The sequence below is a fragment of the Staurois parvus genome, unplaced genomic scaffold (assembly GCF_062004578.1).
Source record: "Staurois parvus isolate SC_StPar_1 unplaced genomic scaffold, SC_StPar_1.0 ptg001989l, whole genome shotgun sequence".
NCBI lineage: Eukaryota > Metazoa > Chordata > Amphibia > Anura > Ranidae > Staurois > Staurois parvus.
Window position 1 is genome coordinate 34045 of NW_028319785.1, and position 19464 is coordinate 53508.

At 47.6% G+C, this 19464-nt stretch overlaps 1 protein-coding gene across 1 annotated transcript in view; it reads left to right on the forward strand.

Moving 5' to 3' along the window:
* Positions 1-17790, forward strand: part of LOC149433075 (T-complex protein 1 subunit eta) — a 33313-nt gene extending 15523 nt beyond the window's left edge. Inside the window, exons 4-12 of the mRNA XM_089664684.1 lie at positions 27-152; positions 1684-1736; positions 2721-2892; positions 2969-3133; positions 7520-7708; positions 10811-10908; positions 11044-11176; positions 11570-11776; positions 16024-17790. Of these exons, the coding sequence (XP_089520810.1) occupies positions 27-152; positions 1684-1736; positions 2721-2892; positions 2969-3133; positions 7520-7708; positions 10811-10908; positions 11044-11176; positions 11570-11776; positions 16024-16245 (1365 nt within the window). The 3' untranslated portion in view covers positions 16246-17790. The remainder of the gene's footprint in view (positions 1-26; positions 153-1683; positions 1737-2720; positions 2893-2968; positions 3134-7519; positions 7709-10810; positions 10909-11043; positions 11177-11569; positions 11777-16023) is intronic.
* The last annotated feature ends 1674 nt before the right edge of the window (positions 17791-19464 follow it).

Sequence of the window (19464 nt, forward strand, 5' to 3'; positions counted from 1 at the left end):
TCTGAGGTGTCTCATTGTGTTTTCAGGTCGGAGATGGAACTACATCTGTCACACTGCTCGCCGCTGAGTTTTTGAAACAAGTGAAGAACTATGTGGAGGAGGGGCTGCACCCACAGATCATCATCAGGGCCTTCCGGACCGCCACACAGTTGGTGAGTACCTGTCATGTCAGTCATGATGTGATCTGTTGGAAGGAGTTGAGAATGATGCCGACGACCTGACAGTTAGATTGGTGTGTGTGTGTATGTAGCCATCCGCGGCTGTCAATCGCCGGGTCTCGGCCGGTAATTACCCGCCAGCGCCCAGTGATTACCGAGCATCTCTGACGTCATCTGCTCCGTCAGAGCAATGTTGTCAGTGCCCAGGCTCCTGCGTCGTTCACCCCCCAGTCCTTGGTGTTTATAGAGGAAGCACCTATGGTTATGGGACTGCAGGGAATGTTGGAAGGGACTATGTTTGGTGATGTCACTGCCTTTGTATTGGCACTGCTGCAGTGGCAGATGGGACTTATAGACTTCCCATTTTAAGATCCCTTTGAATGGATGATACAACAGTGCAGGCAAATCCACACAATGCTGCACAACAGGACACACCACCTGTAAGTTTTTGGACATCCTGAGGGAGGGTTTTATATATGTGCGTGATTCTTCAGCTTTAAAAATAAGCATTTTTACCACTTAACCACCTCCCATCCAGCCGTTGTATATAAACGGCCGGACGGTGGCAGTGCAGGGGCAGGAGGACGTTTATAAACAGCCTCCCCGCCCCCTGTTTGTGCGCGCTCCCTGGGAGCGTGCAGCACTGTGATCCAGTGCCTGCTGTGTCCTCCGGACACAGTGAAACACCAATCGTCATACAGGAACTCTGTGCGAGGTCCCGATCATGTGATCACTGATTGGCCAATCAGTGATCACATGCAGAGTAATGTTCTCTAACAAGCCTCTGAGGGCTTCACAGAACAGCTGTTTTTCTACTGAGATCACATGACACACAGGTGGACTCTATTTACTAATTAGGTGACTTCTGAAGGCAATTAGTTCCACTAGATTTTAGTTAGGGGTATCAGAGTAAAGGGGGCTGAGTACAAATGCACGTCACACTTTTTAGATATTTATTTGTAAAAAAATTTGAAAATCATTTCTTATTTTCCTTCCACTTCACAATTCTGTGCCACTTTGTGTTGGTCCATCACATCCAATCCCAATAAAATACATTTACATTTTTGGTTGTAACATGACAACATGTCAAGGGGTATGAATACATTTTTGTAAATTTTATTTGGGCACAACGCTGCATAACCGTTCAATTGCAGTGCTGTATCGCAAAAAATGGCCTGGTCATGAAGGGGGCAGGTAAATATTCCTGAGTGGTTACTTCATCTTTTCCCGGCCCTTCAAGAGCTTTTAAATCCTGGGAGGCGGGCACTTGGGTCATGTGACTGCTGTGATTGGCTGGCACTCAATTGGACACCACCTGATCGCTAGTATGCATCAGGAGCTGTCCAGTTCCCGTCGGTGCCTGTTCTGGGAGCATGCAGGGCGTGCGCTGCAGCTCAGAGAGTGTACATAGGGCAATATATAAATGGCCTACTGGTGGGAAGAGGGTAATATTCCAATTCCTGCACAAAGTGCGCAGCAGGTGCAATGGATGGGTGCGTCACTCTGCTCTCCTGTTCTCTTTTAGGCAGTCGCTAAAATCAAAGAGATTGCTGTCACAGTGAAGAAAGAGGATAAAGAGTGAGTATCATGGAATGCTCTTATGAAATGTGACATTGGGGGCTCATTTACTAAAACTGGAGAATGCAAAATCTGGTGCAGCTGTGCATGGTAGCCAATCAGCTTAGTTTTTTTTTTTTTTTTTTTTTTTTGTATTTTTGGGGTTTTTTTGTCTAAGGTTAATTGAACATCCTTAAAGCGGTGCGCCACCCAAAAGGGGGAAGTTCTGATTTAAGGACTGCTCCCCCGCTCCCCATTAAGGATTGGCACCCGAATTTGACAGGTACCCGCTCCCACTTCCAGTGATCGAAAGGTGACGACCCTCCCCCCCAACGTGACAGGTCCCAGAAGACTACTACAGGACCATTCATGAAGCTCAGCACTACTCGCTCATGCGCAGTGGGTACCCGGCTGTGAAGCCGCATGCTTTCGCAGCTGGGTGCCCACACTGAAGATGCCGGCCTCTTGGAGTACAGGACGGCCGGTGAAACCGGCTGCGGGGGACATACCATGGGACCGTGGGGCAGGTAAGTGGCTGTTTTCTAAAAGTCAGCAGCTACAGTAGCTGCTGACTTTTATTTTTTGACAGGGTGAGTAGAACTCCACTTTAACCACTTCGCCGGTGCCTCCCGACACTTTAAGAGTTTAAGACGGCGGGGTTTTAGGGTCGTGATTCGACATCATTGTGGTCACATGATCGGAAAAGGTCCCGATCGAAAGGGGAGTTCGGGACCTTCCCGTGAGTCACTGACGTGCTGGGAGCGCGCAGGGCGCGCTTTCAGCACATGTATTTTCTAATTGCACGCAAAAATCCTGCCACTCGGCGTTGAGGCCCAGATAGCAAGAGGGTGCATATTTGTGTGCGATTGGCATCACGGGGTTAAATTAGAAGCTGATTGGCTACCGTGCAGAGCTGCACCAGATTTTGCACGCTCCAGTTTTTATCAATCTTACCCCATTGTTGGGTGTTTTGTGTTTCTTATCTAATTTGGGTTTCATGATCAGTGAACAGCGAAGCCTGCTGGAGAAATGCGCTGCAACAGCCCTGAGCTCCAAACTCATCGCACTCCAAAAGGACTTCTTCGCCCAAATGGTGGTGGATGCCGTGTCCATGTTGGATGAACTGCTGCAGCTGAAGATGATCGGCATCAAGAAGGTGCAGGGAGGCGCCCTGGAGGTGTGTAGTGCGGCTCACAGGTACAGCGTGCTGTTTGTACAATTTGATCACTTCGATAATGAACCTCTCTGTTCAGGACTCCCATCTGGTAGCCGGAGTCGCCTTCAAGAAGACCTTCTCCTACGCCGGGTTTGAGATGCAGCCCAAGAAGTACGAGTCTCCTAAGATTGCCCTCCTGAACGTGGAGCTGGAGCTGAAAGCGGAGAAGGATAATGCAGAAGTTCGGGTCAGCAATGTCGAGGTGAGAACCCTGACTGGGAGGAACCGGTCAACCTTTAGCCCCGGTTCACACTATAGCCTGCATGTGATTTGCACAGGAATTGCACCACATTTCTGTGTGGTCTGATTTGAGACCATTCATTTTGAATGGGCTTGGGTCACACCAAAGACATGCGGGGACCGTTTATGGAGCTGCTTTAACCACTTCCCATCCGGCCTATGTATATAAACGGCCGGAGCAGTGCAGGAGCGGGTGGCTGTTTATAACCATCCTCCCCGCCCCCTGCTTGTGATCACAACACCGATTGATGTACGGGACCTCTGTATGAGGGAGCTGTGCAGGAGCGGGTGGAAGTTTATAAACGTCCTCCCCGCTCCCTGCTTGTGCACGCTCCATGGGAGCGCACAGCACTGCGATCCGGTGCCCGCTGTGTCCGGAGGACACAGTGGAACACCGATTGTTGTACGGGACCTCTGTGCGAGGTCCTGATCATGTGATCACTGATTGGCCAATCAGTGATCACATTAAGAGTAGTAAGCAAGATGTCACTTCTGACATCATTGCTTACTATGTGTGAAATCTGTGAATGATCACAGAGATCACATGGTACAGGGCTATTCACAACAGCCTTGTACCATGTGACAAGCTGTGACCAATCACAGCTCACACAGTATTTCTCAGTGGCTGCAGGAATGCAGCCAGAGAGGAGAAATGATTGATTTTACAGCCTTTATTGGGTGTAAAAGCAATCGGTGTAAAAAAAAAAAAAATCTTCATAACCCCCCACAAGTAGTACAGTGTCACTATGGTAACACTGTACTGATAGGGTGACAGTATGTAAAAAAAATAAATAAATATATATATATATATATATATATATATATATATATATATCAATAAAGATGTAAAAAAAAAATTTAGAAAAATTATACTTTTTGGTTAAACTAATTTGGGGGTTTTTTTCACTAAAAAGATAACAATACATTTTGGGCAAGATTTATGAAGAAAGATTATTTGCAAAATTTTATAAGAAAAACCCTTTTTTAAAACATTTTTGGACTTTCACCTATATAGCAAAAAAAATAAAAATCCCAGTGGTGAATAAATACCACCAAAATTAAGTTTTGTCTGTCTAAAAAAAAAAAAAAAAAAATGCCAAAAAATTTTTCTGGGTACAGCGTTGCATGACCGCGCAATTGTCATTCAACGTGTGATAGCGCTGAACATTGGCCAGGACAGGAAGGGGGTAAAAGTGTCCGGACTTGAAGGGGTTTGAATAAGGATCGCAAGGTCGTCTTTTACCATGTGATCCAGTGCAGGCAAAACCGCGCTGCGTTTGTGATCCATTTGAGGTGTCTCTTTGTATTGAAACCACCATTAGATCACAAATGCAGTAACGTGCAGGAATTGCAGCATTTTCCGCACTGCATGTATGCAGCCTAGGCTTCTAGTAACCAGAAGTTACACTCTGCAGAGCTCAGTGAGGAGAGCTCTGAGAGCTGATTGGAGGGAAGGGACACCCCCCCACCCCCTCCAGACAGCACACAGGAACAGTGCTGTGGTTGTCATTCCGCTGGAGGTCTCTCCCCTGCCACCATTTTTCTCTTGGTGTCAGGAAAACTTGTCCAAAGCAACTCATGCTGATGCATGAAGAAAGAAATGATACTTGGTAATCTTAATTGAGACAAGTACACACTAGAGAGGGATATGCTTTGTTCATATTTCATGTCTGAGGCTTACAACCACTTTAACAGCAAAATCTGAACCTCAGGTAGAACGTTTTATTTGGCGATATAAAAGTTGGTCCCTGCCATTTATGGTCTTTTTGCATTCAAAGCTGCAACCACTGATCAGTCCTTTGAATGCAGAATTTCCAGGGCTCTGTGTCCCTCACATCTTGTGTTAGACTAGTGGCCACTGTGCCTGCACTGCCTGCTCAGCTGCTGGACCTTCTCCATTGTAGTCTCCAACATAGGTGGGTTGTTTTTTTTTTTTTTTTTTTTTACATTGCCACTCATTGTAGTGGGGGGACTGGGGGCATCTCATAATCCTGGTCTATCTTGCCCACTAATTTGATCGACAGGTCAGGAGACTTCTGATCTGTCCGGTGCACCGTGGCCTCAAAACTTGACTGACACCAGGAGACTCCTGATCTGTCCGGTGCACCATGACATCATACCGTGACTGACACCAGGAGACTTCTGATCTGTTTGGTGCACCATGACATTCTATCTTGACCGACTAGGGAACTCCTGATCTCTCCGATGGGCCATGACATCATACCGTGACTGACAACTAGGGGACTCCTGATCTTTCCGGTCACCATGACATCATATCTTTACTGACAGGCCAGCAGATTTCTGATCTCTCTGGTGCACCATGACATCGTATCTTGACTGACAGGAGACTTCTGATCTCTCTGGTGCACCATGACATCATATCTGGACTGACAGGAGACTTCTGATCTCTGGTGCACCATGACATCAAATCTTGACTGACAGGCCAGAGGACTCCTGCTCTGTCACCCTCACTTATGCCTGCTGGAATTGTATGTAAATGCAGTGATTCCCATTGCATTGGTGGGAATAGTGGTTTGATATACACCGCGTTCCAAATTATTATGCAAATTCTATTTAAGTGTCACAAAGATGAAATATTTTGTTTTTCAGTTTAACTCATGGATGGCATTGTGTGTCAGGGCTCTTTTGATCACTGAAAACAATCTGGGACACCTGTGATAATTAGATTGGCCGGTGAGCCCAATTTGAGGAAAAACTACTAAAGGACGGCGTTCCACATTATTAAGCAGAGCACCATTTTCAAGCAATACGGGGAAGAAAGAGGATCTCTCTGCTGCTGAAAAGAGTGAAATAGTTCGATGCCTTGGACGAGGGATGAAAACATTCGATATTTCACGAAAACGTAAGCGTGATCATCGCACTATGAAGAGATTTGTGGCTGATTCAGAGCACAGACGGGTTGGTGCAGATAAAGGCACATTGAGGAAGATTCCTGCCAGATCCATGCATCGGATCAAGAGAGCAGCTGCTAAAATCCCATTACATAGCAGCAAACAGATATGTGAAGCTGCTGGTGCCTCTGGAGTCCCACGGACATCAAGGTGTAGAGTCCTCCAGAGTCTTGCAACTGTGCATAAACCTTCTATTCGGCCACCACTAACCAATGCTCACAAGGAGAAACGGCTGCATTGGGCAGAAAAATACATGAAGACTAATTTTCAAACAGTCCTGTTCACTGATGAGCGCCGTGCAACCCTGGAGGGTCCAGATGGATGGAGTAGTGGATGGTTGGTGGACGGCCACCCTGTTCCAACAATGCTGCGACGTCAGCAAGGCGGTGGTGGAGTCATGTTTTGGGCTGGAATCATGGGAAGAGAGCGGGTCCGCCCCTTTAGGGTCCCCGAAGGTGTAAAGATGACCTCTGCAAAGTATGTGGAGTTTATGACTGACCACTTTCTTCCCTGGTACAGAAGGAAGAACTATGCTTTCCGTAATAAAATCATCTTCATGCATGACAATGCACCATCTCATGCTGCAAAGAATACCTCCGCATCAATGGCTGCTATGGGGATAAAAGGAGAGAAAGTCATGGTGTGGCCTCCATCCTCCCCTGACCTCAATCCTATTGAGAACCTTTGGAGCATCCTCAAGCAAAAGATCTATGAGGGTGGGAGGCAGTTTACATCCAAACAGCAGCTCTGGGAGGCTATTCTGACATCTTGCAAACAAATTCAAGCAGAAACTGTCCAAAAACTCCCAAGTTCAATGGATGCAAGACTTGTGATCTGCTATCAGATAAGGGCTCCTATGTTACAATGTAACGTGACCGCTTCAAATGTTTACAAAGTTACAATGTTGTTAAAAGTTTGATTGAAATAGCTTTTGATTTCAGTAAATCTGCTGCAAACACAACAAATGACAATTTTCAGTTCTTTACAACCTATAAAGTGTTTGGAAACTTCCTGTGCGGAATAATTTGGAACAAAAATCCTGTTATCATTAGGAGGTTTGTTCAATAAAATGTGAATTGTCCTCTTATAGTTGTAACCTGAGAATTCTGCCGACTGTTATTTACAGCAATTATTGAGGGAAATGAGAAAAATATCATCTGCATAATAATTTGAAACACGGTGTAGTAGCTCAAACTGGGAAATGATGTCCACAGCTCATCAGTCCTTCTTCACGGTGCCCAGGTGTAGATTTCTTTCTTCTACAGCTGCGGTGTGATGGACATAAAAAAGGAACTTACAACTATGCAAGGTAAAAAAAAACAAAAAGTGTGTTTTAATGAGGAAAAAGAATTGAAGTAAAGGGCAAGTTTAGAATTCATCTAAAGCTTGAAATACCTGTACATGCCGCCTGACTCTTTTATCTTTCATCATTCCAGGACTATCAGGCCATTGTTGATGCCGAGTGGAACATCCTGTATGACAAACTCGACAAGATCCACAAGTCCGGAGCCAAGGTTGTTCTCTCCAAGCTTCCCATTGGGGATGTCGCCACACAGTACTTTGCTGACCGAGACCTGTTCTGTGCCGGCCGGGTTCCTGAAGAGGATCTCAGGAGGACCATGATGGTAGGAAATCTCAGTTCTCACAGTTCTAGATTCACTCGTCTTACCAGCTCTTACTAACAGTGCTTTGTATTTGGTACTTGGGGGGGGGGGGGGGGGAGGACCAACTCTACAATACAGTTTTTTAAACACCTGGCAATGCATAATGTCATAGCTGTGCACACACCAGAGCGTCCGCTGATACTAAGGAAGGGGTGGATGTGGAACCATGGTGATAAACAAGGTCATCTTACTATCAATACCCTCTGAAAGATGCCAGTCAGCCTAGATCGTTTGGTGGCACAAAGGCTTCTGCAGCCTTATGAGAAGTTCTAGATTAGGCTTTCTCTACCTTACTACCCTTGAGGAACCCTTGAAAGAATTTTGAGATCTCTGGGGAACCCCTGAAATGTTCTTATCTACAACTTGTATGTTAGTACATGTACACTCACCTGCCACTTTATAAGGTACACCTTGTCAGTACCAGGTTGGACCCTGTTTTACCTTCAGAACTGCCTTTAAAGTGTTGCTAAACCTTGGATCCTGCATTCACTATATCCGGTCTCCCCGGACCCCGCATTCACTATATCCGCTCTCCCTGGACCCCGCATTCACTATATCCGGTCTCCCCGGACCCCGCATTCACTATATCCGCTCTCCCCGGACCCCGCATTCACTATATCCGCTCTCCCCGGACCCCGCATTCACTATATCCGCTCTCCCCGGACCCTGCATTCACTATATCCGCTCTCCCCGGACCCCGCATTCACTATATCCGCTCTCCCCGGACCCCGCATTCACTATATCCGCTCTCCCCGGACCCTGCATTCACTATATCTGCTCTCCCCGGACCCTGCATTCACTATATCCGCTCTCCCCGGACCCCGCATTCACTATATCCGGTCTCCCCAGACCCCGCATTCACTATATCCGCTCTCCCCGGACCCCGCATTCACTATATCCGCTCTCCCCGGACCCCGCATTCACTATATCCGCTCTCCCCGGACCCCGCATTCACTATATCCGCTCTCCCCGGACCCCGCATTCACTATATCCGCTCTCCCCGGACCCCGCATTCACTATATCCGCTCTCCCCGGACCCCGCATTCACTATATCCGCTCTCCCCGGACCCCGCATTCACTATATCCGCTCTCCCCGGACCCCGCATTCACTATATCCGCTCTCCCCGGACCCCGCATTCACTATATCCGCTCTCCCCGGACCCCGCATTCACTATATCCGCTCTCCCCGGACCCCGCATTCACTATATCCGCTCTCCCCGGACCCCGCATTCACTATATCCGCTCTCCCCGGACCCCGCATTCACTATATCCGCTCTCCCCGGACCCCGCATTCACTATATCCGCTCTCCCCGGACCCCGCATTCACTATATCCGCTCTCCCCGGACCCCGCATTCACTATATCCGCTCTCCCCGGACCCCGCATTCACTATATCCGCTCTCCCCGGACCCCGCATTCACTATATCCGCTCTCCCCGGACCCCGCATTCACTATATCCGCTCTCCCCGGACCCCGCATTCACTATATCCGCTCTCCCCGGACCCCGCATTCACTATATCCGCTCTCCCCGGACCCCGCATTCACTATATCCGCTCTCCCCGGACCCCGCATTCACTATATCCGCTCTCCCCGGACCCCGCATTCACTATATCCGCTCTCCCCGGACCCCGCATTCACTATATCCGCTCTCCCCGGACCCCGCATTCACTATATCCGCTCTCCCCGGACCCCGCATTCACTATATCCGCTCTCCCCGGACCCCGCATTCACTATATCCGCTCTCCCCGGACCCCGCATTCACTATATCCGCTCTCCCCGGACCCCGCATTCACTATATCCGCTCTCCCCGGACCCCGCATTCACTATATCCGCTCTCCCCGGACCCCGCATTCACTATATCCGCTCTCCCCGGACCCCGCATTCACTATATCCGCTCTCCCCGGACCCCGCATTCACTATATCCGCTCTCCCCGGACCCCGCATTCACTATATCCGCTCTCCCCGGACCCCGCATTCACTATATCCGCTCTCCCCGGACCCCGCATTCACTATATCCGCTCTCCCCGGACCCCGCATTCACTATATCCGCTCTCCCCGGACCCTGCATTCACTATATCCGCTCTCCCCGGACCCCGCATTCACTATATCCGCTCTCCCCGGACCCCGCATTCACTATATCCGCTCTCCCCGGACCCCGCATTCACTATATCCGCTCTCCCCGGACCCCGCATTCACTATATCCGCTCTCCCCGGACCCCGCATTCACTATATCCGCTCTCCCCGGACCCCGCATTCACTATATCCGCTCTCCCCGGACCCCGCATTCACTATATCCGCTCTCCCCGGACCCCGCATTCACTATATCCGCTCTCCCCGGACCCCGCATTCACTATATCCGCTCTCCCCGGACCCCGCATTCACTATATCCGCTCTCCCCGGACCCCGCATTCACTATATCCGCTCTCCCCGGACCCCGCATTCACTATATCCCAGGGCGGACTGACCATTTGGAAACTCAGGCACTGCCCGAGGGCCTGGGGTCAGTAGGGGGCCCCATGAGATGCCCCTGGTACCTTTTTCATGGGCTTTTTTGAGTTTGGGCAAGGACACAGGGGCCCCATGAGTTGTCAGTCCGCCCCTGCTATATCCGCTCTCCCTGGACCCTGCATTCCCCAAAGGAGCACGGAATCCCAGTGTTCCCAACCCCTTCCCCTTTCCAGAGGAGCACGGAATCCCAGTGTCCCCAACCCCCCCTCCCCAGAGGAGCACGGAATCCCAGTGTTCCCAACTGCCCCATCCCCCTTCTAGGCCGGTTGTGCTTATTATACACATGAGCCACTCTTCCAGCCTCACAATGTGGTGCCAGCAGCCAGAAATTAGTACATAGAATCGGGCTGATATCAATCTGCTCCGTAGCGAAAGGGGGAGCATTGAATGCATTGTGGGGCAGATATTCATCAGCGGTGGAACCCTCGGGTTCTGTGCATATCCAGTTGGGAAATCCTGGCCTTACAAATTCTCATTGAGTGTGTTTGTATAATATGCTGACTGCGCTGCTTATCGTTGCATTTATGTGTTTAATTTTGCCCCCTGTTATTCCCAGGCCTGCGGTGGCTCCATCCAGACCAGTGTCAATGCTCTAAACGATGATGTGCTGGGTCTGTGCTCTCTGTTTGAGGAGGCCCAGGTGGGAGGAGAAAGGTGAGAGCGGTGGTCATGTGACCAATATACCTAATGGAAGTCCTTACTATTAACAAAGCTTCAACTTTCCCGGATTGGCTTGAATCCTCTGGTGTAGCGATGCAATTGGCTGTCACTGGTTCTGTTTGTCTGCAGATACAACTTCTTCACCGGCTGCCCCAAAGCCAAGACCTGCACCATCATCCTGAGAGGAGGAGCTGAGCAATTCATGGAGGAGACAGAGCGATCATTACATGACGCCATCATGATTGTACGCAGGGCCATTAAGGTATTGATCTGAGGTTTCCTCCACCAGCTGTATGCAGTGGATATTTAGTAATTGTTTATGTACATAGTTAGTCTGGCTGAAAAAAGACAAAAGTCCATCCAGTTCAACCATTAACAAAAAAAAAGTTATAATCCTATACCCACAGTTGATCCAGAGGAAAAAAAACCCCAGCAAAGCACGATCTAATTTGCTCCTGCAGGGGGAAAAATTCCCTCCTGATCCCCCGAGAGGCAATCGGATATTCCCTGGATCAACGTTGCCTATAAATGTTATATTCTGTGTATCCAAGAAAGAATCCAGGACTTTTACCCAGAATGCTTTGGAGGCAGCAAGTGTTATTGTGGTAATTTTTTTTTTTTTTTTCCTTTGGTCTCATCATTTTGTCTCCTCTAGAATGACTCTGTTGTTGCTGGCGGTGGAGCCATTGAGATGGAGCTGTCCAAGTACCTACGAGATTACTCCAGGACAATCCCCGGCAAGCAGCAGCTTCTCATCGGTTCCTATGCCAAAGCCCTTGAGATCATTCCTCGCCAGCTCTGTGACAACGCTGGATTCGATGCCACCAACATCCTGAACAAGCTGAGAGCTAAGCATGCCCAGGTGGGTACAGCCTCCTATTACTGGCCACGCTGATGGCTCATGAGCTCCTGTCTCTAGCTTTCTGTCCAATTGCAGAGTATACAAAGGTGATGCATGTACTTGATCTCCAGCTTCCCTGGATGTAGGATGCACAGATAGAAGGTGCAGCTGCCTGAAATCTGATGTATTGGGATACAGGGGTGCATCAGAATCATGCAGCCTGAGGAGCTTTATACACGGCTCAACAAAATGAAAGGAAGACTCTGAAAACCCATTAGATCTTAATGGGGACGAATCTCCTGTTGGATCTCTATACTGACATGGACGGGGGATGTGTTAGAAATGTAAGTATGTCCCATCGCTTGATGGAAATGATCAACCTACAGAGGACTGAGTTCAAAGACACCCCGAAAATCAAAGTGAAAAAATGATGCGGATGGCGAGTCCATTGTGCTGAAATGTCATTGCAGCAACTCAGAATGGCCCTCAGTAGTCTGTATGACCCCCTCGTGCTTGTATGCATGCCTGACAACGTCAGGGCGTATTCCTAATGAGACGATGGATGGTGTCCTGGGGGATTTCCTCCCAGATCTGGACCAGGGCATCACTGAGCTCCTGGACAGTCTGAGGTGCAACCTTGCGGCGTCGGATGGACCAAAACATGATATCCCAGAGATGTTCTATTGGATTTAGGTCAGGAGAGCGTGGGGGCCAGTCATTGGTATCAATTCCTTCATCCTCCAGAAACTGCCTGCATATTCTCCCCACATGAGGCCGGGCATTGTCGTGCACCAAGAGAAACCCAGGACCCCCTGCACCAGGAGGAACCCAGGACCCACAGCACCAGTGAAGGGTCTGACAATGGGTCCAAGGATTTCATCCCGTTAACTAATGACAGTCGGTGTCATTGTGTAGCCTGTAGAGGTCTGTGTGTCCCTCCATGGATATGCCCCCACAGACCATCACTGACCCACCACCAGAACGGTCATGCTGAACCATGTTACAGGCAGCAGAACATTCTCCATGGCTTCTCCAGACCATTTCATGTCTGTCACATGTGCTCAGGGGGAACCTGCTTTCATCTGTGAGAAGCACAGGGGGCCAGTGGTGGACCTGCCAATTCTGGTGTTCAATGGCAAATGCCAATCCAGCTCTATGGTGCCGGGCAGGGAGCACAGGGCCCACTAGAGGACATTGGGCTCTCAGGCCAACCTCATGAAGTCTGTTTCTGATTGTTTGGTCAGAGACATTCACAGTGGCCTGCTGGAGGTCATTTTGTAGGGCTCTGGCAGTGCTCATCCTGTTCCTCCTTGCACAAAGGAGCAGATACCGGTCCTGCTGATGGGTTAAGGACCTTCTAGGGCCCTGTCCAGCCCTCCTAGAGGAACTGCCTGTCTCCTGGAATCTCCTCCATGCTCTTGAGACTGTGCTGGGAGACACGGCAAACCTTCTGACAATGGCACGTATCGATGTGCCATCCTGGAGGAGTTGGACTGCCTGTGCAATCTCTGTAGGGTCCAGGTATGGCCTCATGCTACCAGTAGTGACACTGACCCTAGCCAAATGCAAAACTAGTGAAAACGTTCAGAAAAGAGGAGTAGGTCAAAAATGTCAGTGGCCTCCATCTGTAAAACAATTCCTGTTTTGGGGGTTGTCTCGTTGTTGCCCATCTAGTGCACCTGTTGTTTATCAGTTTCAGCTGTTTTTTTGGGGGGTTAATAAAATTAACCACCCCCTCTGCTACTTAACTGACCAGATCAATATCCCAGGAGTTTCACTGACCTGATGCTAGACTCTGATTATAAAGTCTTCCTTTCATTTTTTTGAGCCGTGTACTTGGTATTGCCAGGGTTGTGTAAGGTCAGTCTCGCAGCGTGTCTGTTGTGTCCTGGGCTTCTGGTTTCCTCTCAGGCTCACCTTTTGGTGCTCCATTTTGCCTTTGGATTTGGATTCAGCCAATGTGTATGTGGCACATTACTATGGGTCAATTCCAGCGAGGTGCATGCCAGCTCATGTACTTATCTCTTTAATTTTCAATTAACATTTTTACTGAAAGCATAGCCATCACTGTACTTCAAGCGCACAAATGCTAAACCTTCTGTTCTCGGCTCCTGAGTTCCATGCAGCCACAGTGCCAGACCCTTCCTCTCCTGCTGCCCAGTCAAAGAGTGCTTTGTATTATGTCGACTCATTCACAGAATACAAAGCCTTCTGGGAATGAACAGTTCAGAGCTTCTGCTGTATGACAAGACAGAGTATTTCCTGTGAGATCGCTGGGAGTGTTCTCATAGCTGTACTCCTGGAGCTCCATAAAACTGTCTGTTTTTAAATAACAGATACAAGTCAAGGAGGTGGCATGCACCTCGTTGGACTTGACTCCTAGTAAGCTAGCAGAGTTTTACACATTGGCTGATTGGAGTTCAGCTTTAAATAGTCTTTTTGCTTGCAGCATAGTATTCTGGGAACACCAGTAGCGGAGCCATGTGACCAGGTGGGAGGTTCCATTTGATAAGTATATACAGTGCCTTGAAAAAGTTTTCCTCCCCCTTGAAATGTCCCCCATGTTGTCACGTTACAACCAAAAACATAAATGTATTTTATTGGGATTGGATGTGATAGAACAACACAAAGTGGCACATAATTGTGAAGTGGAAGGAAAATGATAAATGGTTTTCAACATTTTTTTACAAACCAATATCTGAAAAGTGTGGCGTGCATTTATGTTTAGCCTCCTTTACTCTTGATACCCCTAACTAAAATCTAGTGGAACCAATTGCCTTCAGAAGTCACCTAATTAGTAAATAGAGTCCACTTGTATGTTATGTCATCTCAGTATAAATCCAGCTGTTCTGTGAAGCTCTCAGAGGTTTGTTAGAGAACATTAGTGAACAAACAGCATCATGAAGGCCAAGGAACACACCAGACAGGTCAGGGATAAAGTTGTGGAGAAGCTTACAGCAGGGTTAGGTTATAAAAAAAACATATCCCAAGCTTTGAACATCTCACGGAGCACTGTTCAATCCATCATCCGAAAATAGACAGCGAGTATGGCACAACTACAAACCTACCAAGACATGGCCATCCAGCTAAACTGACAGGCCGGGCAAGGAGAGCATTCAGCAGAGAAGCAGCCAAGAGGCCCATGGGAACTCTGGAGGAGCTGCAAAGATCCACAGCTCAGGTGGGAGAATCTGTCCACAGGACAACTATTAGTCGTGCACTCCACAAATCTGGCCTTTATGGAAGAGTGACAAGAAGAAAGCCATTGTTGGAGGAAAGCCATAAGAAGTCCTGTTTGCTGTGTCCCCCACATGGCTTCTCACAAACTGCAAACGTGGTAGAAGGGGCTCTGGTCAGATGAGACCAAAACTGAACTTTTTGCATAAAAGCAAAATGCTATATGTGGCAGAAAACAAACACTGCACATCACCCTGAACACACCATCCCCACCGTGAAACATGGTGGTGGCAGAATCATGTTGTGGGGATGCTTTTCTTCAGCAGGGACAGGGAAGCTGGGCAGAGTTGATGGGAAGATGGATGGAGCCAAATACAGGGCAATCATAGAAGAAAAGCTGTTAGAGTCTGCAAAAGACTTGAGACCGGGGCGGAGGTTCACCTTCCAGCAGGACAACGACCTGAAACATCCAGCCAGACCTACAATGGAATGGTTCAGATCAAAGCATCTTCATGTGTTAGAATGGCCCAGTCATAGTCCAGACCTAAATCCAATGGAGAATCTGTGGCCAGACCTGAAACTTGCTGTTCCCAGACGCTCTCCATCCAACCTGACAGAGCTTGAGCGATTCTGCAAAGAAGAATGGGCAGAAATGTCCCTCTCTAGATGTGCAAAGAGACATCCCCAAAAAGACTTGCAGCTGGAATTGCAGCCAAAGGGGGTCCTACAAAGTATTTACTCCAGGGGGGCCGAATACAAATGCTGCCACACTTTTCACATTTATTTGTAAAATATTTTGAAAACCATTTCTCATTTTCCTTCCACTTCACAATTATGTGCCATTTTTGTGTTGGTCTATGACATCCAATCCCAATAAATACATTGACGGATTTGGATGTAACATGACAACATGGGGAACATTTCAAGTGGGTGGAAGACCTTTTCAAGGCATTGTACAAGACAAACTGGTAGTGTTACATGGGTAGCACTAACAAGGAATTTATTTGTTGTGTGGATTTGTTTTTCTGTTCAGATGGTTTTATTTTTTTCCTTTGCTCCATCTTCTAACTCTGTTCTGGGAATGCTTACAGGGTGGAACGTGGTACGGTGTGGATGTGAATAACGAGGACATAGCAGACAACTTCGAAGCCTGCGTTTGGGAGCCGGCCATCGTGAGAACGAATGCTCTGACCGCAGCCTCAGAAGCCGCCTGTCTCATTCTGTCTGTAGACGAAACCATAAAGAACCCACGCTCCAATATGGACGCAGGTCCCGGAGCTGGCCGTGGCAGAGGAAGGCCGCACCAGCACTAAAGACCTAGAAGACCACAATGTGGAAGTGTCTCTTGTCTTTTGATGAGGAGGAACTGTAGGGGGTGTGATCGCTGTTTGTGGAGGAGGACCGGTCCAATCTTACGTATACCTAGACCAGCTAATGAAGAAAGGACTTGCAACATTTCATCTGTCATAGCAGAACTGGGTTCGAGAGCCTTACCAACTGTCATGGCAGATCTTGGTTCGAGATCCTTACCAACTGTCATGGCAGAACTTGGTTCGAGATCCTTACCAACTGTCATGGCAGATCTTGGTTCGAGATCCTTACCAACTGTCATGGCAGATCTTGGTTCGAGATCCTTACCAACTGTCATGGCAGATCTTGGTTCGAGATTCTTACCAACTGTCATGGCAGATCTTGGTTCGAGAGCCTTACCAACTGTCATGGCAGAACTTGGTTCGAGAGGCTTACTAACTGTCATGGCAGATCTTGGTTCGAGAGGCTTATCAACTGTCATGGCAGATCTTGGTTCGAGAGGCTTACCAACTGTCATGGCAGATCTTGGTTCGAGAGGCTTACCAACTGTCATGGCAGATCTTGGTTCGAGAGGCTTACCAACTGTCATGGCAGATCTTGGTTCGAGAGGCTTACCAACTGTCATGGCAGATCTTGGTTCGAGATCCTTACCAACTGTCATGGCAGATCTTGGTTCGAGATCCTTACCAACTGTCATGGCAGATCTTGGTTCGAGATCCTTACCAACTGTCATGGCAGATCTTGGTTCGAGATCCTTACCAACTGTCATGGCAGATCTTGGTTCGAGATCCTTACCAACTGTCATGGCAGAACTTGGTTCGAGAACCTTACCAACTGTCATGGCAGAACTTGGTTCGAGAGCCTTACCAACTGTCATGGCAGAACTTGGTTCAAGAGCCTTACCAACTGTCATGGCAGAACTTGGTTCGAGAGCCTTACCAACTGTCATGGCAGAACTTGGTTCGAGAGCCTTACCAACTGTCATGGCAGAACTTGGTTCGAGAGCCTTACCAACTGTCATGGCAGAACTTGGTTCGAGAGCCTTACCAACTGTCATGGCAGAACTTGGTTCGAGAGCCTTACCAACTGTCATGGCAGAACTTGGTTCGAGAGCCTTACCAACTGTCATGGCAGATCTTGGTTCGAGAACCTTCCCAACTGTCATGGCAGAACTTGGTTCGAGAACCTTCCCAACTGTCACGGCAGATCTTGATTTGAGAGCCTTCCCAACTGTCACTGCAGATCTTGGTTCGAGAGCCTCGTAAACTGTCATATCACATTCGTGTTTGTACTCCCCGCAGAACAAGGGGACATGTGATGGAAAAGCTTCGATTGAAGGACTGAACCCCATAGCAACATCCTATTGTCCTGGTAAAAGAAATTCTGGTTGCTATTGACAAGAGAAATCCGCATTTTCCTTCAGTTTCCATCACAAGGCCCATTGTGTCTCCTCATCCCTTCACATTGCTCTAACTTTCCTGTTTTGTTACTGTATTTATTTTCCTTGAACAAACGCAACAACGATTAAATGCACTTCACCAAATGAATACAGCCTTTGTTCGTTTTTATAAATAAATGAGGTGCAGCGCTAAGGTATTAAGTATATGGTGCCAAATTGCACCCAATATAACAGAAACAGTCAATAGGTGCAAAAAACATGAAAGGTTGACATGCAGTAGTCAGCAGGAAGTGAATCCGCCTTTGCAATTCATAATAGTGACTCCGTGCTCCAATCTGTATAAATTGCGCACTCACCAGATGCACAAGGATTTAGTGCATTAAATATAAGCTCTCTGCGGGGTCCCCTTTAAGGTAGATCAGTCAGCCTGTCAGGAGTATAGATCCTCTGTCTGGACACCAGCCTCTAGTACAGCTCCTCTTCCACTGGGGGGTCTCACCAAGCAGATGGCTCCAAGCCAAGCCATATATAGAAAAAACTGATAGTGTAGTATTTTCATATACTTCAAAATGTATTAATAATCCTTGTTACAGGTGTCGGGGATATAAAATCCTCTATTCCAGAATGAAAGCATGCAAAAAATACCGTAACTGCTAAAAAATATGCAGAGCTGATATTAATGGCTGTATCAGCCACTATCCAAGATGGCCGCCGGAGCCACCACATTAGCGCTCCTCCTTAACGCGTTTCGTGCTATGGCACGTTATCAAAAGGGGTGTGCCTTTGTTCGTTTTTATATTGGGAATTGCAGGGAAAAGCCCACTCTTTAACCACTTCAGTACCGGGCACTGTTACCCCCTTCCTGCCCAGGCAAATTTTCAGCTTTCAGCGCTCTCAAAGTTTGAATGACAACTGCGCGGTCATGCTACACTGTACCAAACTAAATATTCTTTTCACACAAATAGAGCTTTCTTTTGGTGGTATTTAATCACCACTTGGGGTTTTTATTTTTTGATAAACGAAAAGACAAAATTTTTTGGGGAAAAAAAAAGTTTTTCTTAGTTATAAAATTTTGCAAATAAATAATTGTTCTTCATAAATTTTAGGCCCAAATGTTTTCTGCCACATTTCTTTGGTGAAAATAACCCAAATTGGGGTATACAGCCCTGACCAAACGTTTTGAGAATGACGCAGATATTCGTTTTCACAAAGTCTGCTGTCTCGGGTTTTATGATGGCAATTTTGCATATACTCCAGAATGTTATGAGGAGGGATCAGATGAATTGGAATTCATTGCAAAATCCCCTTTTTGCCATGAAAATAAACGAAGGCCGGCCATATATGGGTTGATTTTCGAACAATTTTTTTGCTTGAAAATTGGGCCTAAGAAGAGTCGGCCGATTTGCGCTCTTTTAATGGGGCAATAGCACTGGGCGGGGTTTTTTTTTTTTTTTTTTTTTTTTTCCGTGGTTCCTCCCCATTTCGTTTATCGGGCACGCTGGAAAATTTGTGAAAAACGACCGATTTTCGAAATCATTGGTGGCACCATTGGATTACAGAACGAACAATGTTTTCGATTTTCAATCGAAAAATTGTTCGGAATTTGACCCATGTATGGCCTGCTTTAACCCCCCAAAAAAAAAAACATTTCCACTGCATTTCAGCCACAAAAACACCAGCTGACATGATGTCCGTGATTCTCTCATGAACACAGGTGTCTGTGTTGACGAGGACAAGGCTGGAGATCACTCTATCATGCTGAGTGAGTAATGCAGGCCATAGATGGGTCGAAAACCGGCTGATTTAAAAAAACGAAAAATCG